At 39.3% G+C, this 25,582-nt stretch overlaps 1 protein-coding gene across 2 annotated transcripts in view; it reads left to right on the forward strand.

Annotated features, from left to right (window-relative positions):
- The window catches only part of Cped1 (cadherin like and PC-esterase domain containing 1), a 267,796-nt gene that overhangs the window by 30,835 nt on the left and 211,379 nt on the right, over positions 1 to 25,582 (forward strand). For both annotated transcript variants that reach the window (XM_031381259.1, XM_031381258.1), the window contains exon 2: positions 2,047 to 2,230. In XM_031381259.1, the coding sequence (XP_031237119.1) occupies positions 2,047 to 2,230 (184 nt within the window). The remainder of the gene's footprint in view (positions 1 to 2,046; positions 2,231 to 25,582) is intronic.

Raw genomic sequence — 25,582 nt, forward strand, 5'->3', positions numbered from 1 at the left:
TCTCAGCCCAAGACGTTGTTGAGAGCCATGTGTGAGTCTGTCATCTCTCAACAGGTACTCAGGGGAGTGTACCCTGTGCCACACTCAGGCAGCACAGTGGAACTGGCCCTGGTGGCACAGTTGTGGGTGAGGCATCCCAAGGGTAAGAATGTAGCAGAGCTGATTCCACCACTCATCTGCGGTGGGGTGCAGAGACAGTGTCCCTCCCCCACCTGCCCCGCCCCTTGCCGCCTAAGGCAGTCAGGAAAGCTGCCTACAGAGTCATGAGCTTGGGAGTGCAGATCCCTTCCCCTCACCAGCTGCAACACTTGAGAGAATGGGCCCTGCATCTTAGCTAGGCAGCACAGTGGAGCTGGCTCTGAAAGCATGGGTGGGGATGAGGCACCTCTCCACCTCCACCCAACCTCCGAACCCCCTAGCCTCAACCCTCTCCATGGTCATGAGAGCAAGAGAGTTGCCCCTGTCTCCTGCTGATGGCAACATTGGTGGGTGTAGCCAGAGCCGTTCTGGAGAGTTTGCCCTGATGTGCAGATAAGGGAGAGCTAGCACACTAATCAACTCAGCTACCAACTAGGCCCAGATCCAGATCTCTGAATCTGTCCACCCCAAAACATATATCATATGTGACGAGTTGCTATATTTGAAAATGGCCAGTCCTGCTGATCCAAAGCTGCAGGATCTCCATGACACAAGGCAATGACAGGATAACCACTAGGAGAAGTCATTATGAGGATCCAATGTTGGTGTCACAGAAGCCAGAGATACTGAACCAGACCAGTGACTCATTGCAATGAACATTTGCAAGTGAAGATGTGTGGACAGAGGGATATACTATGGGACACAGTGTGACACACGATAACTTCCAAGATTAGATGTTTTCTATGCTTTGGTATTTTGATGTTGTTGTTGTTGTTGTTATTGTTGTTGTTGTTGGTAGTGGTGGTGGTGGTGTGTGTGTGTGTATGTGTGTGTGTGTGTGTGTGTGTGTGTGTGTGTGTTTGTGTATGTTTTATTTTGGTAGGGAGGTTGCAAATGCAAAGGATAGATATGAGGGGACAGTGAGATAAACAGGACTGGGGTACATGATGTGAAACTCACAAAGAATCAATGAAAAATTTAAAAAATAACAACAAAACAAACAAGTGATTTCGCTTCTTTCCTGCATCTTTCCTTTGCCTCCTCTTCTTTGGCCTTTCCTGCCTCTTGCCTAAACACTGTCTACAGTCATGATCTCCAAGACTAAGCCAAGCTCACTTTATCAAAGCTTACTCTTGAGTTTCAGAAAAGTACTCAGTTTCTGCCAGTAAGAGATTATACCTGAGTTTGAATTCTGCCACTTTCTGCTTATGTATTCAAGAACACCTTTTAATCATGGAATAACCTAAGCACAGTAGTGAGAAGAAAAGAATGCATATTTGTGGGAGTGATAAGCTACTATGAGAAGAAGCTTGAATCCTTGAGTCTCAACATCTCTTGTTGGCTCACATGCAAGACTCTTCCTGGCTCAGGAAGAGGCTTCTTGTCCCAGTTAACTCGATTCAGCAATTCCCTTGCATAAATGCCCAGAGGTTTGTCCACCGTGTGAATCTAGATCCTGTTAGGTTGGCCATCAGTGTTCACCACCATAGACAGCCCTGTCAGCTTTGTGTCTTATCAACAGTGTCCTAGACATAGGTCCTGTCCTCTCTGAGTCCGAGTCCTCTGACATTTGCCTAGATGTGATTAAAAGGTAATGTTATTGGGACTCCTTTGATGACAGCCGTTACTGTTAATTCACTTTTGCAGCTTCCCTGTCTTTCGAGGCAGCCGTTTTCCCCAAGGAGCTCTGTGTTTGAAAACATTCCTCTGTGCATAGCAGTGAGAGCCATTCAGCTCACCTTCAGTGCCTGCCTGCAGTTGTCTCCATCCTTATCAGAGTTTTTGTATTTTATCCCTAGAGGAAATGGAAGGATAACTTTCTGAATGGCCTTGGACTGTGGTGTTGGTGGCCTTCAATGGAAATGTACTGCTTTGTTTCACCCTGGATTTTTATGCCTTTTTTCTTAGATTGAAGAAACGATTGAGAGACACTTCGGCAGTCACAGCAGAAGGGCCATCCTCCACAGGCCTCCTTCCTACAGCAGAGCAGAGCTTCAGACACACCAGCATCTTCTTGCTCAGCATAGATACAGCGTTATCACTGTGGAAGAAAGACTTGGTGGTGGCCTAGGTCTGGAGCTGCTGGACCAAGGTTAGAATAATAAGTAACTCTCAAAGTTACTCCACATAAGAACAACGTTGTTTATTTTCTTCCTCTCAAATTGTTTCACAAGACAAGATTTTATCCATGATCAAATATCTCATATCATATACTCAGCTTCTGTGTCTCTTTTTATTACCTTTTCTCAATCTTCTTTAGTTAGATCTCTTTATTCTTGAAATTATTCTGTTTGTATTTCTGAAGCATTTTCGAGTCACATAGCCCGTATTTAAATGCTACATTAAAAATGTTTATGTTTATGAGTGTGAATACATATTCTGCCTAGCACCAAACTGCTTCATATTTTAAGAAAATTGCCACTTCATTTGACTGCAAGTAGAATATGCTGGAAATTGTTTTTGCAAAGCCAGTTGAAATGGGATTCACAGATGGCTCTAAATATGAGAATAGTAAGGGCATTTATTATGCGCACCATTAGTCATCATGTATTTTCATTTCTATCATTTGGAGAGAAAATTAAGAGACAAGTTGTTAAATAAATTATTGGAAAGAAAATTAGTATATGATGAAGGTTGAAAGGGCAAAAGACAAACAGTGACTAGCTCTTCAGCAGCTGAACACAGGGCAGGCGCCGGGCTAAACTTTGGCCTCACTACCTTAGTCAACATTCTCTGTAGCTGGGTGAATTCTCTTCACATTCCAAGAGAGGAAACTGTGTCTTCTCAGGAAAAAAAGGCCCATAGTGGTGTGAGGAATGAACAGATGGATGGGAAGCCCCCCAAGTCCAGCTCTAATTTCCAGTGTTCATCTTCTTTGTCCCTCCAGTGCCTTAGTCTCTTGTGGCTCATTATCCACCACTGAACTCATGGGAGATGCACTAATGCAGGCTGCACATGCAGCATAAGCCAGTCACATTTTCTTTCATAATGACATAATAGAGCCATCCCTTAGTGCCCACTGAGCATTGCTTCCAGCATTCCCTGCAGATACTCAACTCTCTTCTGTGAAGTAGGGTAGTCTTGGCAAATAACCCTCCCACAAATTTTTAATAGCTTCTAGATCATTTATAATACCTAATGTAGTGAAAATATAACACATATAGTTATTATGCATAGGGTATTGTTCAGGGGATAGTGACAATGAAAACTGTTTACTTTCAGTGTATATGTGAAAACTAGAAAAATAATCATCATTGTAGAATTTGTGGAAGTGGAAAGCTAACTGTGGAAAGGTTGTGTGTGCATCTATTTTCTTTTCTTTTCATAAGAAAATTTGAAATTGAAGATTTTTTGGATTGAGATCATTTGAATTGAATGCTGTTTTCCATGGTAGCTTCCTTTGGTAGAGAATAGTCAAATGCTGGTGCCCAAATACCCTTGTAGCAAGCTGGCTTCTCAGGAAGTTGTGGGATTCCTTTCCTGACTTGTGGAGATGACAGGAAGCTGGGAAGACGTTACTTGACCTTGCTCACCCTTCACACTTGGCTAGTGAAGGTCTCGGGGACTAGAACCCATGGAGATCTGTTTGATGAGAGGAAAGACAGTCCTAAGGTGTTGAGAGTATTGTTTGTAAGAGAATGCAACATACTGGTCTCTGTTTTATAGGAGTGGTTTAGAAATCCAAGCCCGTGGGCTTCTATTCACAAATAAGAAAAACATAAAGGAGTATGTAGACCCTGGCATGTTGAGAATAGCTGAAAACAAAGTTGGTGGCCTTCTTTGAGTTTCACCTGGTTTAGTTCTCTTACAAGGGAACAAACTATAGTCCTGGAGCATTCAGAAGTGACATCACTAAGATCTCATTAGAATACATTTGGATAAAAAAAATATACAAAATGATTAACACCTCTCTTATCCCACACTGAGAAGGGTGATTGCTTAGCACTTCCAATGGAAGCACACTACTGCCATCTAAAATCCCTATTTTCCACCATGTTTTGATGCTGCCCCTGACTTAGTGTGGATATGATGTGGATCATCTGTGCATTTCACCTTTAATTCAATTCTAAATTTCCCCAGCTGCAAAGCAGATGGATTGCATAGCCTCTTCCCCTAGATGTCTGTGGGTCAGTTTGACACAAACTAAGGAGGATTGTTTTGCAGCTTCCAAGTAGGACGAAAGTGCAAAGGCAGCGATAGAATCTGGCAGGCCGAGGAGCTGCTGGGCCAATGACCAGGGACAACTGTGTAATGTCACCAGCATTCATCATGCGAGAGCTGATTCAATTCCCCTTCCCACAGCCCCCCAGCTTTAAAAACATCCTCTCAGCTTATCTTTGCATTCCTTTACTCTGCTGCCTATGGCCACCAGCAATAGGATCAATTCGCGCAATATGTAAAGTATGAAAATTGATTCTGGTTTTTAATTTTTTTTTTCCACTGTGGAGCACTGTGCAGAGAATACCTGAACTAAAACAACCCTGTGATTCTAATCTGACATACACCATATATGGTGTTAAAAGAGAAATGACAACTTATTTTTATAAAAACTCCAATTTAACCTATCTATAAGCTGTGTTTGAATTGCACATAGGACACACTACAGAAATGCCTCTTCGGAATGGGATTCTAGTGTTTCTTTTGCTGGGACACATTCCCTGCCTTGTTATTTTACCTCCTGTGCCTGAGCAGGACAGAAGTTGTACTGATATGTGTGAACTTAGGCCCCGAGGCTGAGCAGTTTGGAAGTGGAGAGGGCTCTGGAGGATCTGGAGCCCAGCCCTGTCCTGCATGCCCTTTACTCTGCCTTTGTACTTCCTTCCTGGGACTAACGTACAGTCTGAAAATAGGACACTAAAGCCAAAGCATGCCCATGCAGCAGAGGGCACAGCAGCGGGTTGATGTGTTCAGAGTGCGTTTGTGGACCAAGGGAAATAAGTGCGAGACCTATTTTCTTCTTTTTAAAAAAGGCATGTGGTTTCTATCTGCTCTTCTGCCCTGATTTTGCCCTGATCACTCTGTTGCACTCTCTTTTTATGCCATCATTTAAGGAAGAGGTGACCTTTTTCCAGCTTAGAGCCACTTTTAAAAGCCTTTACAGGATGGTAAAAAGTAATAAAAGTTAGGAAAAAATATATAAAAGGGTCATAGGCCAGACAGGCAACATTCTGCTCTTAGATGTAATCTATACTGGTAGAGTAACTTTGGTTTTGTTTTGTTCTATTTCAATTTTCATTGTATTTTATGACTGCAAGTGCTTTGCCTGTATATATGGCTGGGTATTGCTTATGTGAATGTTGCCCTGATAGGCTAGAAGATGTGTCAGATTCCCTGGAACTAGAGTTACAGAGAGTTGTGAGCTTCATACATGGGCTGGGAATAGAGCCCTACTCCTCACGAACAGCAGCCAGTGTTCTTAACCACTGAGCCATCTCTCTTACCCCTGGGCTTTGCTTTTTATTTATTTCTTCATTTTTAAATTCTATTAAATAAATGCCATGTAAAAGAAAAAGTTGGCAGCATCAGGTCATAAACTAGGATGTGAATGTTATGGATTCTCATTCCTTAGTGGTTAATTCCATGGATAAGAGAAATTGATGAGTTCCTTGGGAAGGAATATAAGCTGGGACTATAGGACTCATTTCAACTCTGAATCTTTGTTGAAGGCAGTTGTAATATTTACTTCTAAGTAATATGTGAGTGGACTTAATCACTTTCTCCAGCCCTGCTTGAGAAGAAGCAAATATAACCCTGCCTACATTTTATCTCGTTCATACTTCTGGGATGAGGCTTGATTTTATCTCGTTCATACTTCTGGGATGAGGCCTGAATTGTATATGCTAAGAACACACATGTGTGATTCTTACATGCAGCCAGGTTAGGGACACTGATCTAAGGGGTAGACGATGGGCTCAAGGAGCAACAGTTCTGAGGATTAAAGTTTAGAAAGAAAAATTACACAAAACCCTGCTTGCTGCTGTACTGTTGTACTGATTATAATTTACCAGTGTAGGTGTTTACAGTCATCGTTTAATCTCTACACTGGCTTTGAGAACAGTACAAGGACAATAGTCCTTTCAGAGCTAGGTCTATAAAATGTCACAGATTAAAAACATACTTTCATGGCCTTCCAATCCCCTGCTTTTGAAAAATAGACCATATGTCCTTGCGCTCGGGGGAGCATATAATTCTCTAAGGAAAAGATATTCTCTCTCCCGCCACTCAGGTGCTATTTAATAAATCAGTGAGTTAGTGCATAGTGGCCTAAAAGAGAGTAGATGTTTTATATAAAACATAGAAGTTTATTTTAAAAAAAAAGGTAGAAGTTTAAATAGAATGTGCCCCGGAGACTCTGACTCCAAGTAGGTTTTATACTGGCTCAGAATTATTCATGTGTGCTTGAAGAGTTTTCAATACATTGTATGCTTTCACATCCTGTGTGTTACAGCCCTGGTCTTGAAGCTACAGAATTTGAAAAATATTAGTGTTTCCTTATTTGAGGGGTCTCTATGGAATGCTTTCTGAAAAACAAATAAAAGTAATAGGCCTTACTTGCCAAGGTTGGTGAGGTCTCATCCATTGCCTGTTTGTGCAAATAAAGCTTTATTGGAACACAATCACACTCTTTTGTTCTCATGTTGTGTTTAGCTACAACATGGAGTTGACTAGTTGCAGTGGAGACTGCTTGCTCCTACACCCTAAAATTTATATGGTTGCACTTTATGGAAAAGTTATTTTGAATCTAGATGGATAAATGGATGTAACTTGGTCCAATAATAAGCTGACAATAGGAACCTAAGTTTGAAATGATTTTTTTTTGTTTTTTTCTTTTTAAGCTGCAATAGATCTCATTCAGGATGAATTCTTTAGCTTGTAGTAAAGCACATAAGAAAATAACTACTAAATGGAGACATGAAATTAGGGCCCACATTAGTTATTCCTTCTTAGCTACAATAATGTAAGCTAAATTTTGCTCTGAAATCTCCAAAGATCTAGAGCAACAACTGCAAGATTACAGAAAAAAAAGAACAGGTGTTAAGTCACTCCTTCTAGCCTTGCACAGGACCAATTAGTGTGTGTGTGTGTGTGTGTGTGTGTGTGTGTGTGTGTGTGTGTGTCAGTTTTAAAAGGGAAATATAAACAACAGTAAGTAATACATGGTTTGCGAACTGGTGAAACATTTCTATTGAAAAATAATTTCCATATCTTGGTTCTTACAGAACTCTCCAGAAGGGTCTGGAATATCCTGTGTCCATAGGCTTCAGTGAAATCACCATTATGAAAGGCAGAGCCTGCCTTACAAGTACTGCTCAGCATTTGTATTGACATTAAACTTGACCCATCATGTTCTGAAGAATCATCTTTTAAACAAGGTTCTAAGACAGCCTCTTCTTGCTTAATGTAATTTACCCAAATGTGATCTTGGGAAATATGATAGAAGACTTAGTTTATGGAGTGAGAGATACAGTCACTAATTAACACAAAAACTATAGTAGAGAAGAAACTACTCCCTTCCCTGTACCAGGGTTATAGGCATGAGCCACCATATCTGGCTTGTTTAATATATTTTGGTCCTCCAGTATTTTAAGTTATATTCACTTGTTCTTTCAAAATTGTCTTATTCACATAGGTTAGACCCAACTATGTAGGTGTGTGTATGTATATGTTCACATTTTATCTAAGTTTGAAAGATTTGTTGAGTGACTACTTTTCAAAAGCTGTTTCTTAAGGTTATGCAGAAGGAAGCTCCCCTGAAGATGGGAGTGTCTTTAGCATCTTACTCTTCTGGTCTTCATCTAAAACTCTCCCAGTGAAAATGCTATTCAAATTTTTCTTTATGGTTTGTACTGAAAATGACTGTATACGGTAGTAGAGATTTAAATTATCTGCAAGTGTTATCTTAGTTCCTTCTGCTATTGCTGTGATCCATACTTCAACTGGAGTGGTCTGTGGGAGGTAGGCTTTGTCTTCACTCATGTTCAATGTATAGTCATTATTGCTGGGAAGTCAGGTGGAAGGAGCTTGAAGTAGCTGCTCACATGGCCGCCAATGTCAGCAGCAGAGACTGATGAGTGTAGCAACTGTCCAGCGCCGTTGTGGTGCCTAGGCTTGGCTTAACATCCTTAGTGGGCATGTGCTTTCAAATTGACTCTTGAGAATAGTATATAGTAAGGCTCTAGGAATCATAGATGATATAGTAATGGTAGGATCTAGTTACAGAGGAGAATATGATGAGCCTCTGTGGGAAAGTAGATGTAAAATGTGACCTAGCATACGGATGTGCTGCTGGGGTCACCAAGGATTAACTAAACTGTCTAGATGTTTTTCAAATAGGAAGATCTCAACCTCCATGTTCTGAGCCTAGGTTGGAAACATGAAGTTTAGATACATTGTCTTACAATTCCCCAAAACTTATATACAGTCTGGAAACTTCCTAAATTAAGAAACATGTCTTTCTACTGATCACTTAAAATTATTCCCTCCATAAAGAGATAAGTACTTACCGACTATAGAAATGTTAAGATGTTCATCATTCTTTAGGCTTCAAGACTATCTCATGAAATTTAGCTTACAATTTAGTTTGCCAAATTTTTTTTTTTTTAGATAGGATTTCTGTAGATAGCTCAGGCTGGCCTAGAACTCAGTATCAAACCCATACGCCTACTTCAGTTTCCTTGTATTATAGGCATGTGCCTCCATACTTGGCTTAGCTCTTTATTCTTATATAACCTTAGAAGAAGACTGATGGGGCTGGAGAGATGGCTCAGTGGTTAAGAGCACTGACTACTCTTCCAAAGGTCCTGAGTTCAAATCCCAGCAACCACATGGTGGCTCACAACCATCTGTACTGAGATCTGATGCCCTCTTCCGGTGTGTCTGAAGACAGCTACATCGTACTCACATAAAATAAATAAATAAATCTTTAAAATAAAATAAAATAAAATAAAATAAAAAGGCAAAAGCACAAACAAAAAAAACAGAGAAACAAGAAACATGATTTCCAAAGTACTTTGGCTTAAAAGAGGTTCTATTTAATGTCTAAGCAGCCATTAAAAAAGACAAAGACAAAAAAAAAAATCTTAAAAAAAAAAAAGAAGACTGATGTTCTATTCATGGACTAATCTGGAATCATAGCACACATAACACTAAGGTAACAAGGGTGATCCACGAGGCCTGGACTTTATATGTCATCTAAGTTTAGATTGGGGACGGGGGAGCTTTCAAGGATCTCTTCTCAGCTTTGCCTGTTGCTTTGAGGAGAGGCCATATGATTCCGAACATACTTAGATTCTGGCACTCTAAGCTTTGCACAGGTAAATGGACATTAGAAACTCAGGCAGAAAAGTCAAGCAGGACATGCAGATTTGGAGAGGCCACATTCTTAGACACTGACAGTTCATTCTCTGAATGCTACAGTTCTGTGAAGCAAGGTAGCCAAGTAGCGAATAGTTTTTTCTAAAGATCTTTTCCCATGAAGAGAATGTGAAAGTGAGAATATAGCTTTTGATTTTGTGAACCTAGAAAGCAACAAGAATGATTTCATACTGTCCCCAGGGTCTGTATACATCCTCTGTATTATCCTTGGCAGTTGTAATGTTAAAGGCAAAGTGCAAAAGATCCATTTTGTGCTATTCCAATACTCTCCTTTCACAAAATATACTTTATCTGTTTACCTGTTTTATATATTTTTATCTGTTTAAGTACCCTTACACACATACACACACACACACATACACACATACACACATACACACACACACACACACACACACACACACACACCCTGGAGCTGCGGACTGAACTCGTGCTTGCTAAGCAAGTACTCTACCACTGAGCTAAATCCCCAACTCCTGTCACTTTCTCTGTTTATTTTTTTTAAAAGATATATTTTATGAGCTAGGATTTCATAATGTATTCTTCACTCAAGCAAAAGACCAAAATAAAAAAACACCATCAACTTCCTCATTTTCATAACATCCAGGTACTGTTTAGAAGATCAAGGTCTTAATTCACAGAATGGTGCAGTGCCTAAAGGAGTGTAGATATTTTCTCAGAGTTATTGACCTGCTTTCAGCATAGACTCCAAATAATATGTTCAGAAAATTCTGACAGAATATATTTTTTTCATCAAGTCAGAATTATTTACAGACCTTTGAAGAAGATTTATCTCTCTGACTGTAGCAGAAATCAGACTGTGGCAAGAATCGGAAAATAAAAGCTAGTGTATTCCTATTGCAAAAAGTCTGGGAGACCCTCATGTAGCTGAGCCAATACTTTTGCAGTCCCGTTTTAAGAAGAGAATTTCAAGCAAGGGTTGTTTATAGTTAACTATAGACTAAGGGTGAGCATGCATAACCCAGTCAGAATTGTCCTAATAGAAAAGTCCATCTTTCACAGTCAGAAAGTCAGAAAGTTGGGTGGACCAGAACCAAGTCTCTGACACAATTGAGAGTTGAGTTACTGCATTGTATAGGAAGACTAGTAAATACCACCTTCCAGTTTTTATGCAATAACACACAGAGAGAGAAGGAGGGGGGAGAATGAACGATGAGAGAAGAGAAAACACTAGATAAAACGTTAAGCTTCTTATCATCAGGGCACATTTCTTTAGTCTTAGCTTCCATCTGGCATTGTATGGTCAGAGGAGAAGAATGCAGAACAGGAAGGGATGGAAAATCACTAGTCTGGCCCATTTTGGAGCTGGTCCCCTTTGGGTGTTTTTACATATGTACTGCAGGCTCTTCCACTGATAACTGAAAACCCGAGAGTCTAGTGAACTTCCTACTTCTTCCCCCCTCCCCCCACCACCGTTCTCCTGGCTTTAATTTGCTGTGTAACTATTTAGCAGGAAGACAAAAGAGCAAAGGTCACATTTTAAAAGGCGCAGTGTGTTTTGCCTGGTCGATGTTTCCTCTAGAACCCATCTCGCATGAGCTTTTTATTATGTGAGTAATGGGCTCAGGGTAGTATCGGAAGTGCTTCTGAACTTTAACTAATCAAACCAGGGCTTTAAAAAAAAGTAAGAAATCGAATCAAAGAAACTTATAATGCTGTGCCGTTCTATTTTATTGTATTATGACACTCAGTAATTGCATGCCCAGGTTTATTGTTATTTTCCTCGGTGCTTATGGAAATACTGATGTATTTACAACCAAACAGAATTTGTTCCTTTAATTGGCACAGTGGAGCACAAGGTATTGTTTATGTAGCCTTAACTCCATTGACTTGTTTATACTTGAGTTCAATTTACTGTAACTTTGCAAAAATCTTATGTATGAAAGTTGAGCTTGGAGTGACGGCCAGTTCTGATGTTTCCCCTACCCTCTACAGTACAAAGGAGACAGAAAGCCAGTGTCCTTCGCTCTCTTTTCCTCTCTCTCTCTCTAAAAGCATGGTCAAAACTAAACTGGTTCCTTAAGTGAATTCATTCTTGAAAAGAAAATAGCAACCAGATGCTTACTAAAATTGTAGTGTTTCTCCCTCAAGCCCAGCTTCTTTGTAAATGTTTGATCTTCATAGGAACCAGATTGGGTATACAAATTTTCCAAAGTTGGGAACTATTTAATAGTACTTTGAAGATATTTTCTCTCAACTGTTTTGTTCAGTGTACTTTTGCGCAACTTACCGGGTTTTTTTTTTTAAAGATATAACATTGAAGTCTTTATGAATAATTTATTTCAAGGTATTATTCTTTTCATATAGATTTAGAATGGGAGATTTACAAACAATAAATTAGGTTTTTTTTTTCTTTTGGTTTTTCCCTATACTAAACTGCTTTAAATGGCAGTTGTGATTTGCAAAAATAAGTAGTATCTGTCCTATATTTAGATTGAGGAAAGACTCCCAGAAAGAAAAACACTCTCGTCTGGGAGCTTTCAAGGCACAGTGTTTGCACACTGTCTGAGGGGAGGCTGGGCCTCTAAAGACTGTGGGCCCATTCCACTAATGAGGATTCACTAATCACTTCATTAGCGATTCGATGCCTGAAATATTTGAACTCTCTTCTATTCCAATTTAGGAGTTTGGCAACCTCACACCATAGTTCCAAATCTACCTGTTAATATTGTACAGCTTTTACTTTCTAATGTCAGTATCATAAAACTGTTGAAACTGAAACTGTCTCAAATGGATTTTTGAGACCCTCATTTACACAAATAAATTAAGATCATTACCCTTTGATGTCCTTTCAAAGATTTCAGCTTCTCTAACTGAGGAGTGCTCTCTGTCTCTCTCTCTCTGTCTCTCTCTCTTTCTCTGTCACTCTCTCTCTCTCTCTCTCTCTCTCTCTGTGTGTGTGTGTGTGTGTGTGTGTGTGTATGTGTGTGTGTTGTCATCCAGCCTACAACTAAGAAAACAGAGTTGTGGGCAAAGGATGTCTTCTCTTTGGTGGTCCCACTCAAACTCAGTTCATGCCTTTTACCACACCTGCTTTCTGAAGGCACACTTTCAAATCCCCCCCCCCCCCCCAAAAAAACCCAAAAAACAAAAAAACAGAAAACAAAACAAAACAAAACAAAAAAACTCCTATTGATACAAAATCCAGACACTGCATTTGTGGGTGAGTTAATTTTTTGTGTAAGGACAGAATTGAGTGTAGGATATCAGTGTTTGTTAAAAGTTATATAATTATTTTAAAATTATAAAATTAAATATTGATGAAAATTCACTGAGATAATATCTCAGTTCTTTTAATCTTATCCTAGAATTGTCAAACCTTGTGCACACTGATAAATTGGAAGCTATCTTTGCCCTGGGCAGGAACTATGGAGTAGACATGTTATTAATTCTTTTCTCTTTGCCTTGTTCATGCTGTCCTCCAAATTTTTTTTTAGTGTTGCTTATACATATATGTTTTTATGGCTTTTTCCAATACTATTTGGTATTGGAAAAGGAAATGGGGTTTCATATCTGGGGACACTAATTCTTCCTTTATCAGCACTCATGGTTTGCCTCTAGCTCTTTAGCTAGGCCTGCCGCCCCATGAGAGTATCTCTTATCCATGTTGTCAAATCAGTTGGTATTGTTATTGTTTGGGTCTCATTTAGGCAGCCACATTGTTGAGATGTCCTGCGTAAGGCTTCCCTGTTATATCTAAAAGACACAATCTCACACTGGACTTCCTGGTCCTGTGAGTCTTACAGTCTTTCAGCACACTCTTCCAATATGGTCCCTGAACCTTACTTAGATGTAGAAGTTCTGTTGTAGATGTGCAACAGTGCAATATTGTTACTTCTGCCTTGGGAGTAACCAACATCTGTCTTATTAGACTAAAACATGTTAAACAGGAAAGAAATTAAACAGGCACTATAAACTATGGCTACTGGGGTCATGGATCTTAGAGAAGAAGCTGCTACTGTCTTTTTTTTTTTTAACTTTTATTGCATTATGATGAGAAAAGTTACATAATTTGTATATTTCAAAATAATACATCACTACTAGTATTTTCTTAAATGGACATAAATAGATAAAGTCTTTTTGTTTGTTTTGTATTTAGTAGAGTTTTAAATCTTGGCTCTTACTGTGGTACAAGCCCAAAATAAGAACAATTTTTGACACTGGATTTTATTGTAATAAGGCTGTACTTCAATGACCCTCACATCTCCAAAGGATTTTACCTCCATCGTAGCTAAACTGAGAGTTGACAGTTCTGCTGCACCAAGGAATGAATTGTAGGCACAATTTTTGGATACAGATTTCCTGCTACGGTCAAAACTATTTGACTTGAGTGAGTGACTTTATTCTCAGTCCACAGAGAACAGGTTACGTTCATTTAAGAAATGGTGTGTGTATTAAGATGGTCTATCCATAAAGTCATTCACCAACTGTTTCAATGAACAATGGTTCTGCTTGGAGGGTGGCACAGACATTAGGTATGGGTAAGAATTTGGTTCATTGGCTGTGATAATTTGGAAAAGCATTCATCTCAGAGAAAGAGTAACTTGTAAAGTCCTCTTCTTCAAACTTAATACAAGAGCTACAAATGTCAAGTAAAGCATTCAGTCTCACTCTTTGTTGTTCTCTTACAAGCCACCTCCCAAGTTAATTGTCTATGTCTCCCTTAGGTATATAAATACTTTTGAAATATAGAAGCTTTTCTGAAAAACATAGTGTAGTGTAAAAACATGAAATAAACAATACTACTAATAGAAAGGCTGAGATAGGAGAAGCAAGATTTCAAGACCCTTATGTTGTACATGGCAAGACACTGTCACAAACAAGCTGAAAGTTGCTACTGTCATTTTACCTAAACCAGTATAATTCTGCATTCTCAGTGCTTACCGTTATACCCATGAATATCCGGAGCTCTCAGCCTTCTCAAAGGAGCTTCTCTTTGGAGAAAACAGAGACCACTATGGAAAGTCACAATGGTTTCCTTCATCTTTCAAACATCATCTTCATTGTGTTCTTCCTCCAAATGTATTCTCTGAAACATCTATCTGGACTCTCTTTTTTGCTCCTTATCTTGACATTCTGTCAATATTTTTTTTCCTCTTTACAAGTTCAGTAATTTACTCACTGAATATAATCCTTAAATAATGTTAAATTATAAACTGCCTTTTCTGGGTAGAATTTTGAGAGGTAAAGAATAGGCACCTCTCAGAAAGACATTGTTTATTTGGTGCCTTGTCTGAATACATGTGACACAAAATAGACACACAGAATGGATATTGTCAGCAATATCTGCTCTTCTTGCTGGGGCGGTGGTGGTGCACGCCTTTAATCCCAGTACTTGGGAGGCAGAGATGGGGATTTCTGAGTTCGAGGCCAGCCTGGTCTACAGAGTGAGTTCCAGGACAGCCAGGGCTATACAGAGAAACCCTGTCTTAAAAAAACAAAAAACAAAAAACTCTGCTCTTCTTGTCTGACATGCTTCTGCACTTAGTTCTACATTCCATCTTCCTCTCAGGGTCCACAGCTCAATGTAAGACTCTCTCATTCCTCAACAAACACCCGTCTATCGCTGATGCCTGTACTGGATGCCACTGCCAGGGCACCGACGTCCTGCAGTTGCTTTGTTGCTCTCTGCCTGCACCTTTTTATTTACTTCTTAAGTAAAATGTGTATTTCCTAACTTGACATTTCTATGCCATGGTGTCTAATGCTTCCATTATCCCTGCTAGAGCCAGCCTGTTCACACCTTTGAATAACTTAAGGGAGTTAAAGTATTTTAAGCCAATGCCCAGGTCTCACTGGAGGAAATTAAATAAGAATTTGCTGGGAAGAGACTGGAGGTAGATATCATAATTTTTAAAAATGGTTTTCCTAATTGTATTAACATATCTTTAGAATGGTGAACTATAGCATTTTACTTGATCACAATTCAAAGCCTTCTTCATAGGCTTGCTGTCCGCATTTTTGTTTTCTAGTTCTTCCTCTTACATAAATCTAGGTTTTTTTATTTTCTTTTTCTCCCAATAGAAGAGACACATAAAAGAAGCTAGTGAGAGACTTGTTCCCACATCTTTTATGTAGGCTGGCTCCCACCAGATCTAAGGACTTCCTACTAGGTCTCACTTTATAAATATTTCAAACTACTTCTCTCCACTACAGTAGGCACCAGGATTCCAATACTCAAACCTGTGTGGGACATAAGAACCAAGTCTGAATCATAGTGTTTCCAGTACTTAGTTTCTTAAACTCTAAGAATACATTAATTTCCCCATAACTGTTTCTTAAATTAGAAACAATAAATCTATTATCTGAGACCTCCTCATACTTCTTCAGTATATCTCTGGTGCCTAGAGAATGTTTCGTGTTATTTTTAAAATAATTTCACATGTTTATATTATCTCTCCTGTAGTATAAACAACATAAACTGGCACTATGTTATTACCCACTTATATGTTATTCTCCATGGCATAAAATCTCGCATATACTCAGCAGATATGGACATAACTATTTGAAGAAAAGAAATCACCTCTTACCTGGTGAAGGCTCTCTGGAACCTTGTTACAACTTCCCTTCTCTTTTCTAAGAAACAAAAGTCTACCAACATGTTGATAGTAACCTTTTAAGGGCTACAACAACTTTCAGTTCTTTCTTGAAGAAAAAAAAAATGTGAAAGGCGTAATGAATCTTATCACTTACGTAACAAAATATTCCCCTTGGAACAAAGAATTCTTGGAATTCAAAATATCTCTAGCAAGCCACTTCCTTATTATCTTCCTCATCAGACTGATGAAACAGGATGAGGATACAGAAGATAGAGAGGTCTCAAGTGGAGCAGGCTTCCATCTCCATCAGCCAGCAGCATCTTTTCTGATCATCAGCATGTAAAGGGAACCCCTGTCTGTTTGCTAAGAACATATGTTGTAGAGCTCCACTGTAGTACCTGCTGATTTGCCAGGATCATCATTCTCAGACTTGGCATGCAGCAGAACTGTCTGGAAGACTTGCTAACTGGCAGACTGTGAGCTCAGCTCTGAGAAGATCTGACTCAGTGGGGATGGGAGGCAGGTTAAGAATGCGGATTCCTGGCAATGCTACATTCTGGTCCTCTTGACATCACTGTACTAAGTATTTTTGCTACTGTGAGTTATCAGCATGGTTTATCCATATCGCCAACTTGTCAAAAATAATGAGAGCTTATCTTCCCATTGGTTTATTTTCTCAGGAATGCTTAGTAAGTACTTGCCCATCTTCAGGAGAAATAACATATTAAGTTCATCCACAAGATGTTATTTTGTATGATGCCTGAAATATCTAATTTGTAAATGTACATAGCATAAAACCAATTTTCCTTGGTTTATAGAAATAACCTGAATACTCACTAAATAACCTTTTTTTTTTGGCAGAGATTTCTCACCCTAGCTATCCTGGAACTTGCTCTGTAGATCAGGCTGGCCTCTAACTCAGAGAACCACCTGCTCCTGCCTCTTGAGTGCAGGGATTAAAGGCATTAGACACTACATCGAGCTCCCAATGAATATCTTTAAGCCAATCTGTCTTAGAGGCATTTTGAACTTTAACATTTTCAAGATTCATATCTACTTCAAAACATTTTATTGGAATTTTGAAGTGCTTTGGCAGATACACAGTGGGTACAAAGATGTCTGTTATCTCAGAGAAGTCTGTTTCTTTACCTCTGTGAATATTCTAACTGTATCGCCTAGGAAGTTAGAGCATTTTTATGTATAGGACAATACTCCATGTTTATAGTAGAATATTCAGTCAAATACTGGCAACTACACAGAAGACATTGAAAATTACCTTGAATCTCATTACACTACCACAAAATGGTCAAAACTGATGTGTTTCCAGGCATCCCTAATGGTGTAACACACACCCCAACTCTTTTATCTCCTGCTGTGTGTAGATACTGTTGGTGATAAAATGTCTTCCCATGTAGGTATAGTTTCAATTTTTTTAACTACATTTCAAATGAAATGATTTTAAGCTATTCTTTTTTGCATATTAATTAATGTGTTGTTGTTGGTGTGTGTGTGTGTGTGTGTGTGTGTGTTTGTACTCTTTGTGCATTAACTCACTTAATTCTCTTCAGGAGGAGATGAAGTAGGCATTTATAGTTAGTGGCTAAAATTTTCAGTTACAAAAGCATCCATACCTCCAAAGTAATATATATATATATATATATATATATATATATATATATATATATATATATATATATATATATATATATATATATATATATATATCATATAGGAAGATGAGGTAGCTTCCAAGGTCTCCCTCTCTCTTTTTTCTCTCTCTCTGTCTCTCTCTCTCTCTCCCCCCTCAGTTTTTAATAAAGAGAAATAGCTCAGGAGTTATAGTCAAATATTCTCTTGCTTAAGACTCAAATTCGGTTCCTAGCATCCACATCAAACAGCTTAAGAACACCTTAACTCTAGCTCTGTTAGATATGGCACTCTATTCTGGCCACTGAGGGTTCTGCCCTCTTATGTATAATCCCACAGACAGATGGAATGACAGACATACACACACCTACACATCGTTCAAAAATTAAAATTAAATTGTAAATCACAGTATACCTGTACACCTTGAAGGTATATAGAAAGTCCATATTCCTTCCTTATGGTTTTTAATTACATGGTTATACCTTTTCTCTAAACCTTTCCTTTTGTTACTATAAAATACAGCTTTCCTATAGCATTCATTTGTATTGTATTTTGGATATCTGAGTGGTAAAAAGGAATTATTGGGTCAGTGGATTCCTATTTTACTTCTCCTTACTAACAGTGTTGGTTCCCTAGGTATTTAGAGCCTTAGCTGCTACCATATTTTTTAAGTCTGATGAGATTAAAAGTGACACATATTTTCATTTGTATGAAGCGTATTTGCATATCAATTAAACAATATTATATACTTGATACCATTTTTTTTTACACAAAAATTTTACTTGTAAGACGTTATAATTAGTATTTGGTATTTGGATATTCATAGAAAAGCAATCCTGAATGCCAAAGCAAAAAAGAATAGACTCTGAAATTCACAAAATGCAGGGAAAAATGATTTAAAATATGGCCTTTTATATTCATAGCACAGTCAAAATCCAAAATTGGTACTTTCACCCAAGGTTTATGGGGATTCTGAGGAAAGCATTTTTTCATACATTACTTATGGAAATTTTTTTAAAGAAAATAATTTGACCAATCTATAAAATTTAAAATAGTTATACTTTTGAAGCAAACAAATATATTCTAGGGAAACCAATATGACAGAAGTTAAACAATCAAACAGTTGTAAAATTTATGCATGACTATTAAAGTTAGGTGTTAATAAAATGGAAAAGTAATTTAAATAGGGACAACTCATAAAAACAGAAATTTTTCGTAATAAATGCTTAGAGGGGAAAAGAGTGTATTAGGATCTAAACATCTCTGTAAAGGCAGAAAGCTAATGAGAGCACATGATACTATGACCCAGCAAAATTCTGTTAAAATATGCTGGATAAAGTATGCTCCTCTGATGCGTAGGAACAGGCCACTCGAACAGTACTTGGCATAGTTTTATGTTGGGCTGAATATTCTTCAACTCAAAGATGACAGAATTATTAGCCCCAGGAGACACTTCTGATATACGCTTGGCTTCTGGGAGCATCGCCAGTTTCAGAAGAAAAAGAATGTGAAGTGCGTGAAACTTGTCTCAAATGATAGCCTTGCCCACCCGTTCCCCACCTCCCTCCTTGTTTAACATATCTAGTTTCTGGACACCAAGAGTCTTGGGAGAATGCCCAGATTGTACCTATCATGGGGGATCCATGGTTACTGACTCTTGGAAATGTACTTCTCTCCATCATGTTTCAGCACCAGCAGTGTTACCTGTGCATGCAAATTCATTGTCACACTCCAGAGACAAGGTTGCTACCCCTAGTTTAAGGATGCGTCTTAGCTGAGGCTCCTTAAATTGAAAACCCCCACTGAATGGCTCTTGAGCTTCTTCCTACTACGGGACAGAGGTCTTCTGAAGGTATGTGAGGGGCTAGGGAAAGAGTCAGAAGTACATGCTGCATATTTCAGGATGCACTTGTGTGTTTCTTCAGAGGCCTCAGAGATAGGCTGAGAGGACACAGGAGCTGTCCTGTCTTGTTTACTTAATGTTCATCACTTAGATCTAAATTTTCCATCTGTCTTTATCTACTTGTATATGCAAAAAAAATCAAGAAACCTTATCAAATCCAAAGACAGGAGTCTAGCTACACCAAACTGAGACTCATTTAATCTTAACATTTCCCCAAATGCTACACTTTATTGCTCAGACTTATGCTTCTTTTAACCTTTTGAAATGACCTTGAGCAAGCTTATTAGGTTATTTATTACTTGATTTGGAAATAGAAGATAGAACTTTCCCTCATAAACCTCAGAGGAATGTTATGATTGGTTAAGTTCAACCTCCACAGATTGTTAGAAATACATGTGTCTGGATAGGGGATGCTAGTCGCCCCATAATTCTTACAGCATTTGGTAATAAGCTATTGAGGCACACTTGGGCTTTCTGTCATGTTTTGAATTACATTTTCTCAAGCCTTCTTCTCACCTGTGCTGAATCAATATATTATTATTCCTGGAAGGAATTAGGAATCAATGACTGCTCCCTCCCTCTCAGAGTCCTCAGAGTCCCCAGTGAATTATTGTACCACGTTGAAGCAAATATGACTAGGTTTTATTTATTGCTTTTAAAAGAAGCCATGCAAAATAACTTCAAATAAAGCAGGAAATAGTAATATTTGGTTAAGCGAAATGTCACAATGCTAATTATACATTAAAACCCATTTTGCTGTTCTGTGGAATTTACTATAAGGGGTGTTTGTCAAAAAAAAAAATGCATGTCAACTACTGAAGTAATAAAACTGAATTGAAAACATCAGGCCCCTAGCAAAGGAAGAAAAAGAAATCGCTATAGTCAGGCATGTGTATATCCTATAACTTACACTAGACACTCAAGCTTTATCAAGTCACAGTTATCTAATAAGAGAACCTTGTAGGTCTCTGTAATTGCAGTGGGTATGGAAAAGAGCATTAAAGACAAGACCTTTCAAAGACTTACTAGGCAGTGCATGTATCATATCTGCATGCAGACATAAACCATCTAGGAATCCTGTGATTGACAGATTCTTATCTAATCTTAGTTCTAAGGTTTGGTATATTCACCAAGCTTTCAGGTGGTGGCCATGTGGGTATGTCACCAGTATAGGCCCTGGCTATCTGTAGTTAACTATAACATCATTTGCAGTGGTCCACATGGTAGAAACAAAATATTTCAAGTGATCAGAAAACAAAATAAGTGAGTTATGAATGTTGAGATCCAGGAGAATGCTATAAGTTAAATACACTTATGCACCATGGCACATCTTCAGGGTTCATCTACAGCATAATTTGAGTCAAGGCCAGCCTAAGGTACATAGTGAGTTCAAGGTCAACCTAGTAAGACTATCATCAAAATGTCACATAGTAAGAGTATTCTCTGAAAATATTAAAAAGAAAGATATGATCTTTTTAAAGATTTATTTATATAATGTATATGAGTTCTCTATCTGTATATAAGAAAAGGGCATCAGATCCTTTCATAGATGGCCATGAGCCACCATGTGGTTCCTGGGAACTGAACTCAGGACCTCTGGAACAGAAGCCAGTGTTCAGAGATGCTGAGCCATCTCTCCAGCCTCCAAGAAATGATTTCTTGAGAAATATTAGAAACAAGAACATCCAGCTGTGTGAACTGCATATGAGAGGTTTGTGAGTCTATAAATGCATCAGGGGTCAATCCGTGGGTGTAGTTGACAAGGGCCTGTGTGGAAATATACAGGCTGAGTCTAGGCAAAGGAGGTTAGAAGAGGGGGCTGGGGCAGATGTGCAGGATCTTGGCTGTTCTGCCAAAAGTCTGCTGTGTTTTGTTCTGGTGGTGAGAAGATCTGCCTGCTGGGAGAACATCTCTGGCAGCAGCAGGGAAGTGCTATCAGAGAAAGATAAATGATTAGATGTGGCAAGGCCAGTTAGGAAACTTTGCAGAGATGGCAAGATCTCAGATTCAAACTTTGGGCTAGGATTTGTAAGGCCCAGAAAATAATTAAGAAATTTCTTTTAGAATTGATACAATTAGATGTGCTGCTTGGTCTTCGTGTGGGTCCCAGACAACTGGAGCTATCCCAAAAGCAGTTGCCTTTATGTGGTGTATGTTCTTCTAGCTGGACTGCCCTGTCTGGCCTCAGTGAGAGAGGAAGTGCCGAGCTTGCAAAGACTTGAAGTTCTAAGGGGGTGGGGTACACAGGGGGTCCCTACCAGCTAAGAGGAGAAGGGGAAGGGGAGGAATAGGGGAAGGATTGTGGGAGGGGGTGACTGGGAGGGGTACAGTGAGTGGGATGTAAAGTGAGTAAGTAAAAAAATTAAATTAAATTAAAAAGAATTGATGCAATTTATGATACTGGGAGGTGGGAATAAAAGGAAGGCAAGCTGAAGATAACCTCATGCTTCTGGGTGTGAGGAAGGGAGCGCAACATATTGGATGACAAAGAAAATGGAAGGAGGAAGGGGATATGTGTTTTGTTTTCTTTTTTTCTTTTTTCAGAGGACTCCATGAGCATAGAGTTATACTTGTTCAGCACAGCGGGTGTTCCAGAATGTAAACAGTAGTGTTTTCTGAAGCACGAGAGACTTCAAATGGGAATTTAAAACTCATTAGTGGAGACAACAATAGCTAATACAACAGAGAGAAAGAAATCAACACAGGAGGGAACGGTACTGCACATACAGGAAGGAAGTGAACGTGTGAAGAAAGGGCCCTGAATTCCTGAATCTTTGCAATCTTCTTGCTGCTTAAAAGACTCCTGGCACTTCCTATGTGCCATGCCTGATGCTGGCTGATGACTTTTGTGACAGCCCATTCTCAGTGTCTAGTGCTATCCAAACATACAGTTAATATTACTGGGGAGCAGGGGTTTTCTGTTTAGGTTCTTATTCCTGTTAATAAGATAATTTAGAAATGGACTCAGAAGGAAGCTCGAGAACAATTTCATTAGAGTTTTAAGGGAAGAAGTGCAGGCAGACAAGCTGTAATCTTGGTAGCTACCCAGAGAAGGAAGACTAGGAGAGAGAAAGCCCTGGTGTTTATAAGTAGCCACAGGGTGGAAAGGAATGGGGGTTGGGAGTATTTTCAGGGACTAGGTGAGAGAACTCCAGGCAGAGGAGACAGCATGCCCAGGCTTTACTCAGTGTCCAGATGACAAAAGAGATAAAACATCAAAAACAATAACAACAACAACAACAACAACAAATTATCATCACCATCGTCATAATCATAATAATCATAATCACAATAACAATAATAATGTAATGTTAGGACTGGGGAAGCCAGGCAGCCTGCATGGTAGAGGCTTTGCGGTACAGCCTGACTTCGATAGTTAGTGTTTTAACAACTCGACCCAAGCTACCTTCATCTGTGAGAAGGAAAGCTCAATTGAAAAATGTCCGATTGGAGATTTTTCTTGAGCAATCATTGATGGGTCAAGGACCAACTCACTACAGCCTGTGCCAACCCTGTGCGGGTAGCCTAGGTGAGATTCTAAAGCAAGCTGAGCCCTTCACTAGGAATAAGCCTGAAGGCAGCATTCCTGAGAGACCTCTGCTTCAATCCCTGCCTCCAGTTCCATGCCTGGATTTCCCTCAGTCCTGGAATGGAACTTGTAAGCAGAAACAAACCCTTTCCTTCTCAAGTTAGCTCTGGTCCTGGTGTGTCACAGCAATAGAAAGCAAACTGCAAGCAGTTGCAAGGGGAAGGCACAACAGAGAAAGAAGCATACATTATCTCATTAAGGGAATTATTGCCTTCTTATCTTCTTAGCATGGCTTTAGTCTCTTGGGGGAGGGGACAGTCTCCTGGCCAAGTGATTGATTGACAGGGCAAGTCAGATTAACTCTTAGGGGAGGAGAGACTAATAATTAATATTTTAATCATTGGGGCAGGATGTTATGTCTCCACCCAGATGTTTTGTTTTGCTTTGCTTGATTTTGTTTTGTTTTTGAGACAGAGTATCACTGTGTAGCCTTTGCTAGTCTGAGATGAACTGTCAAACTGGCTTGCCCCTAACTCATAGAAATTTGCCTGCTCTGCCTCCTTCCTCAGTGCTGGATTAAAAGTGATTCTGTTCTAACCAGAAAGAAGTAGCTTTCCTGTCCTGGAAAATTCGCATGGGAGATTCGTCCACAGCGCCCTGATACACACTCTCCACAGCCTCTAAGACGACTGCAGTATAGAGATAACTAAAATCATTTAGAGGACGAACTGAGATTGGGGAATAAATGTAACCTATTTCTACCATGAAATCTAGAAATCCAGTTCCAAAGTCGTTCAGAAAAAGAGAGCTCTGTAAATTGCAGCCTTACACAAACAGGAATTCTAGATCGTGGTTCTCATTCAGGGGAAGAGAAACAGGGACCCTGAATTCCCTCCTTGCCATCCCTGGCCTCTGGCCTGGTCACTTTCAAAGCCTTTCCCAATTTCTGACTAAGAAGAATAGACCTACTACTTTCATGGTCCCTCCCCTGGACTACCTGTCCCATGTCTGACTCTCTCCTCCTTGTTAGCATATGTGGGTTTCTGCCGACAATGGAAGTCACTGAACAGTTTTCATCTTATTTCCTCTAGAGATTTTAATACTCGGACTTCTTAAAACATCATGACCTTTAATTTTTAACATTTCTTTTTTATTTTCATTATAACTTTTTAGTTTTTATTTATTTTTTTGTTCATTTTATATCCTGATTGCCCCTCCCCCCAGTTCCTCCTTTCCTCCCAATCTCTCCTTCCAGTCCCACCCTTGCAAACCCTTCCCCTCATTACCCTGCACCCCCTTAATTTCTGGATTTTAGCCTAATGTGCCTTTTCTATTCCAAGCTCCCACCCAGTGTATCACATTGCATTTTTACTTCCACCACCCCTTCCTTATTACGTTTAGTCATATGTCCCCAAGCTTTTCTTGGCTGTGAGTCTGTCTCAGATTTTCCTCCTTTTTTTCCCCATTATTTTGACTGTTTTAAGAATAGGTAAGCTCCTTTGCTTGGTAGGAAATACAACAGCAATGGACACTGCTGCTATTTTTCTCAGTATTACGTGGGCTACAGTGACGAGCATAGCCACAGAGCCAATGCACCCTCCTGCGCTCTCAGGTGCATACTCAGTCAGCATGGAGCATTGTTGAAGTGACCCTGCTTGCTTTACTGAGAAAGTCAGGTTCTCCCACTTTGAAATCTTCCTCTATTTCCTCTTTGTAGACTGAACTGTTGAGAATATATAATTTTTTTTTTTTTACTAAGGGTGTGATGGTTTGAATGAGATGTTTCCCATAAGTCTTAGACATTTAAATTTGGTCCCAGTTAGTGGCTGTTTGGGGAAGCTTAGACCATTTGGCTCTGCTGGAGAAAATACGTCACTGGAGTAGGCTTTGAGGTGTCCAAAGATACTTGCCATTTTATGTAAGCTCTCTCTGCTTCCCCTCTGTGGTTTAAGATGTGAGGTCTCGGCTGCTGCACCAGCTACCATGTTCTGCCTGCCTGCCACGCTGCCTCTCCATTAGGGTGACAGGCTCCTAACCCTCTGAGACTGTTAGCTCAAAATAAACCTTTCCTTCTACAAGTTCCTTTGGGCTTGGTGTTTTTGCCACAGCAATAAAAAAGTAACTAAGACAAAGAATGCAGAGTGGTGCTACGCTTCCTTGAGGATGTGACGATAGCTAACTGACTTACTCGGAACTCTTCTACATGGGGATTTGTCCCTCTCTCCTCACTTACTTATGGGTACTGGGAACTTGTAATCTAATAATATTTTACTTTCTTTGTTGCCCTGGACACCAGTGGCTCCAGCATTACTTTTGTTGTTTTAGCATTTAATCTCTGTTTGTAGGCTTTTAAGAACTTCCTGAGACTATAGTACTTTAAGTTCATTTTATGCGTATCCTTCACTGGCCCTTGAATGAAATATTCTCCCC

The sequence above is a fragment of the Mastomys coucha genome, unplaced genomic scaffold (genome assembly GCF_008632895.1).
Source record: "Mastomys coucha isolate ucsf_1 unplaced genomic scaffold, UCSF_Mcou_1 pScaffold20, whole genome shotgun sequence".
Classification (NCBI taxonomy): Eukaryota; Metazoa; Chordata; class Mammalia; order Rodentia; family Muridae; genus Mastomys; species Mastomys coucha.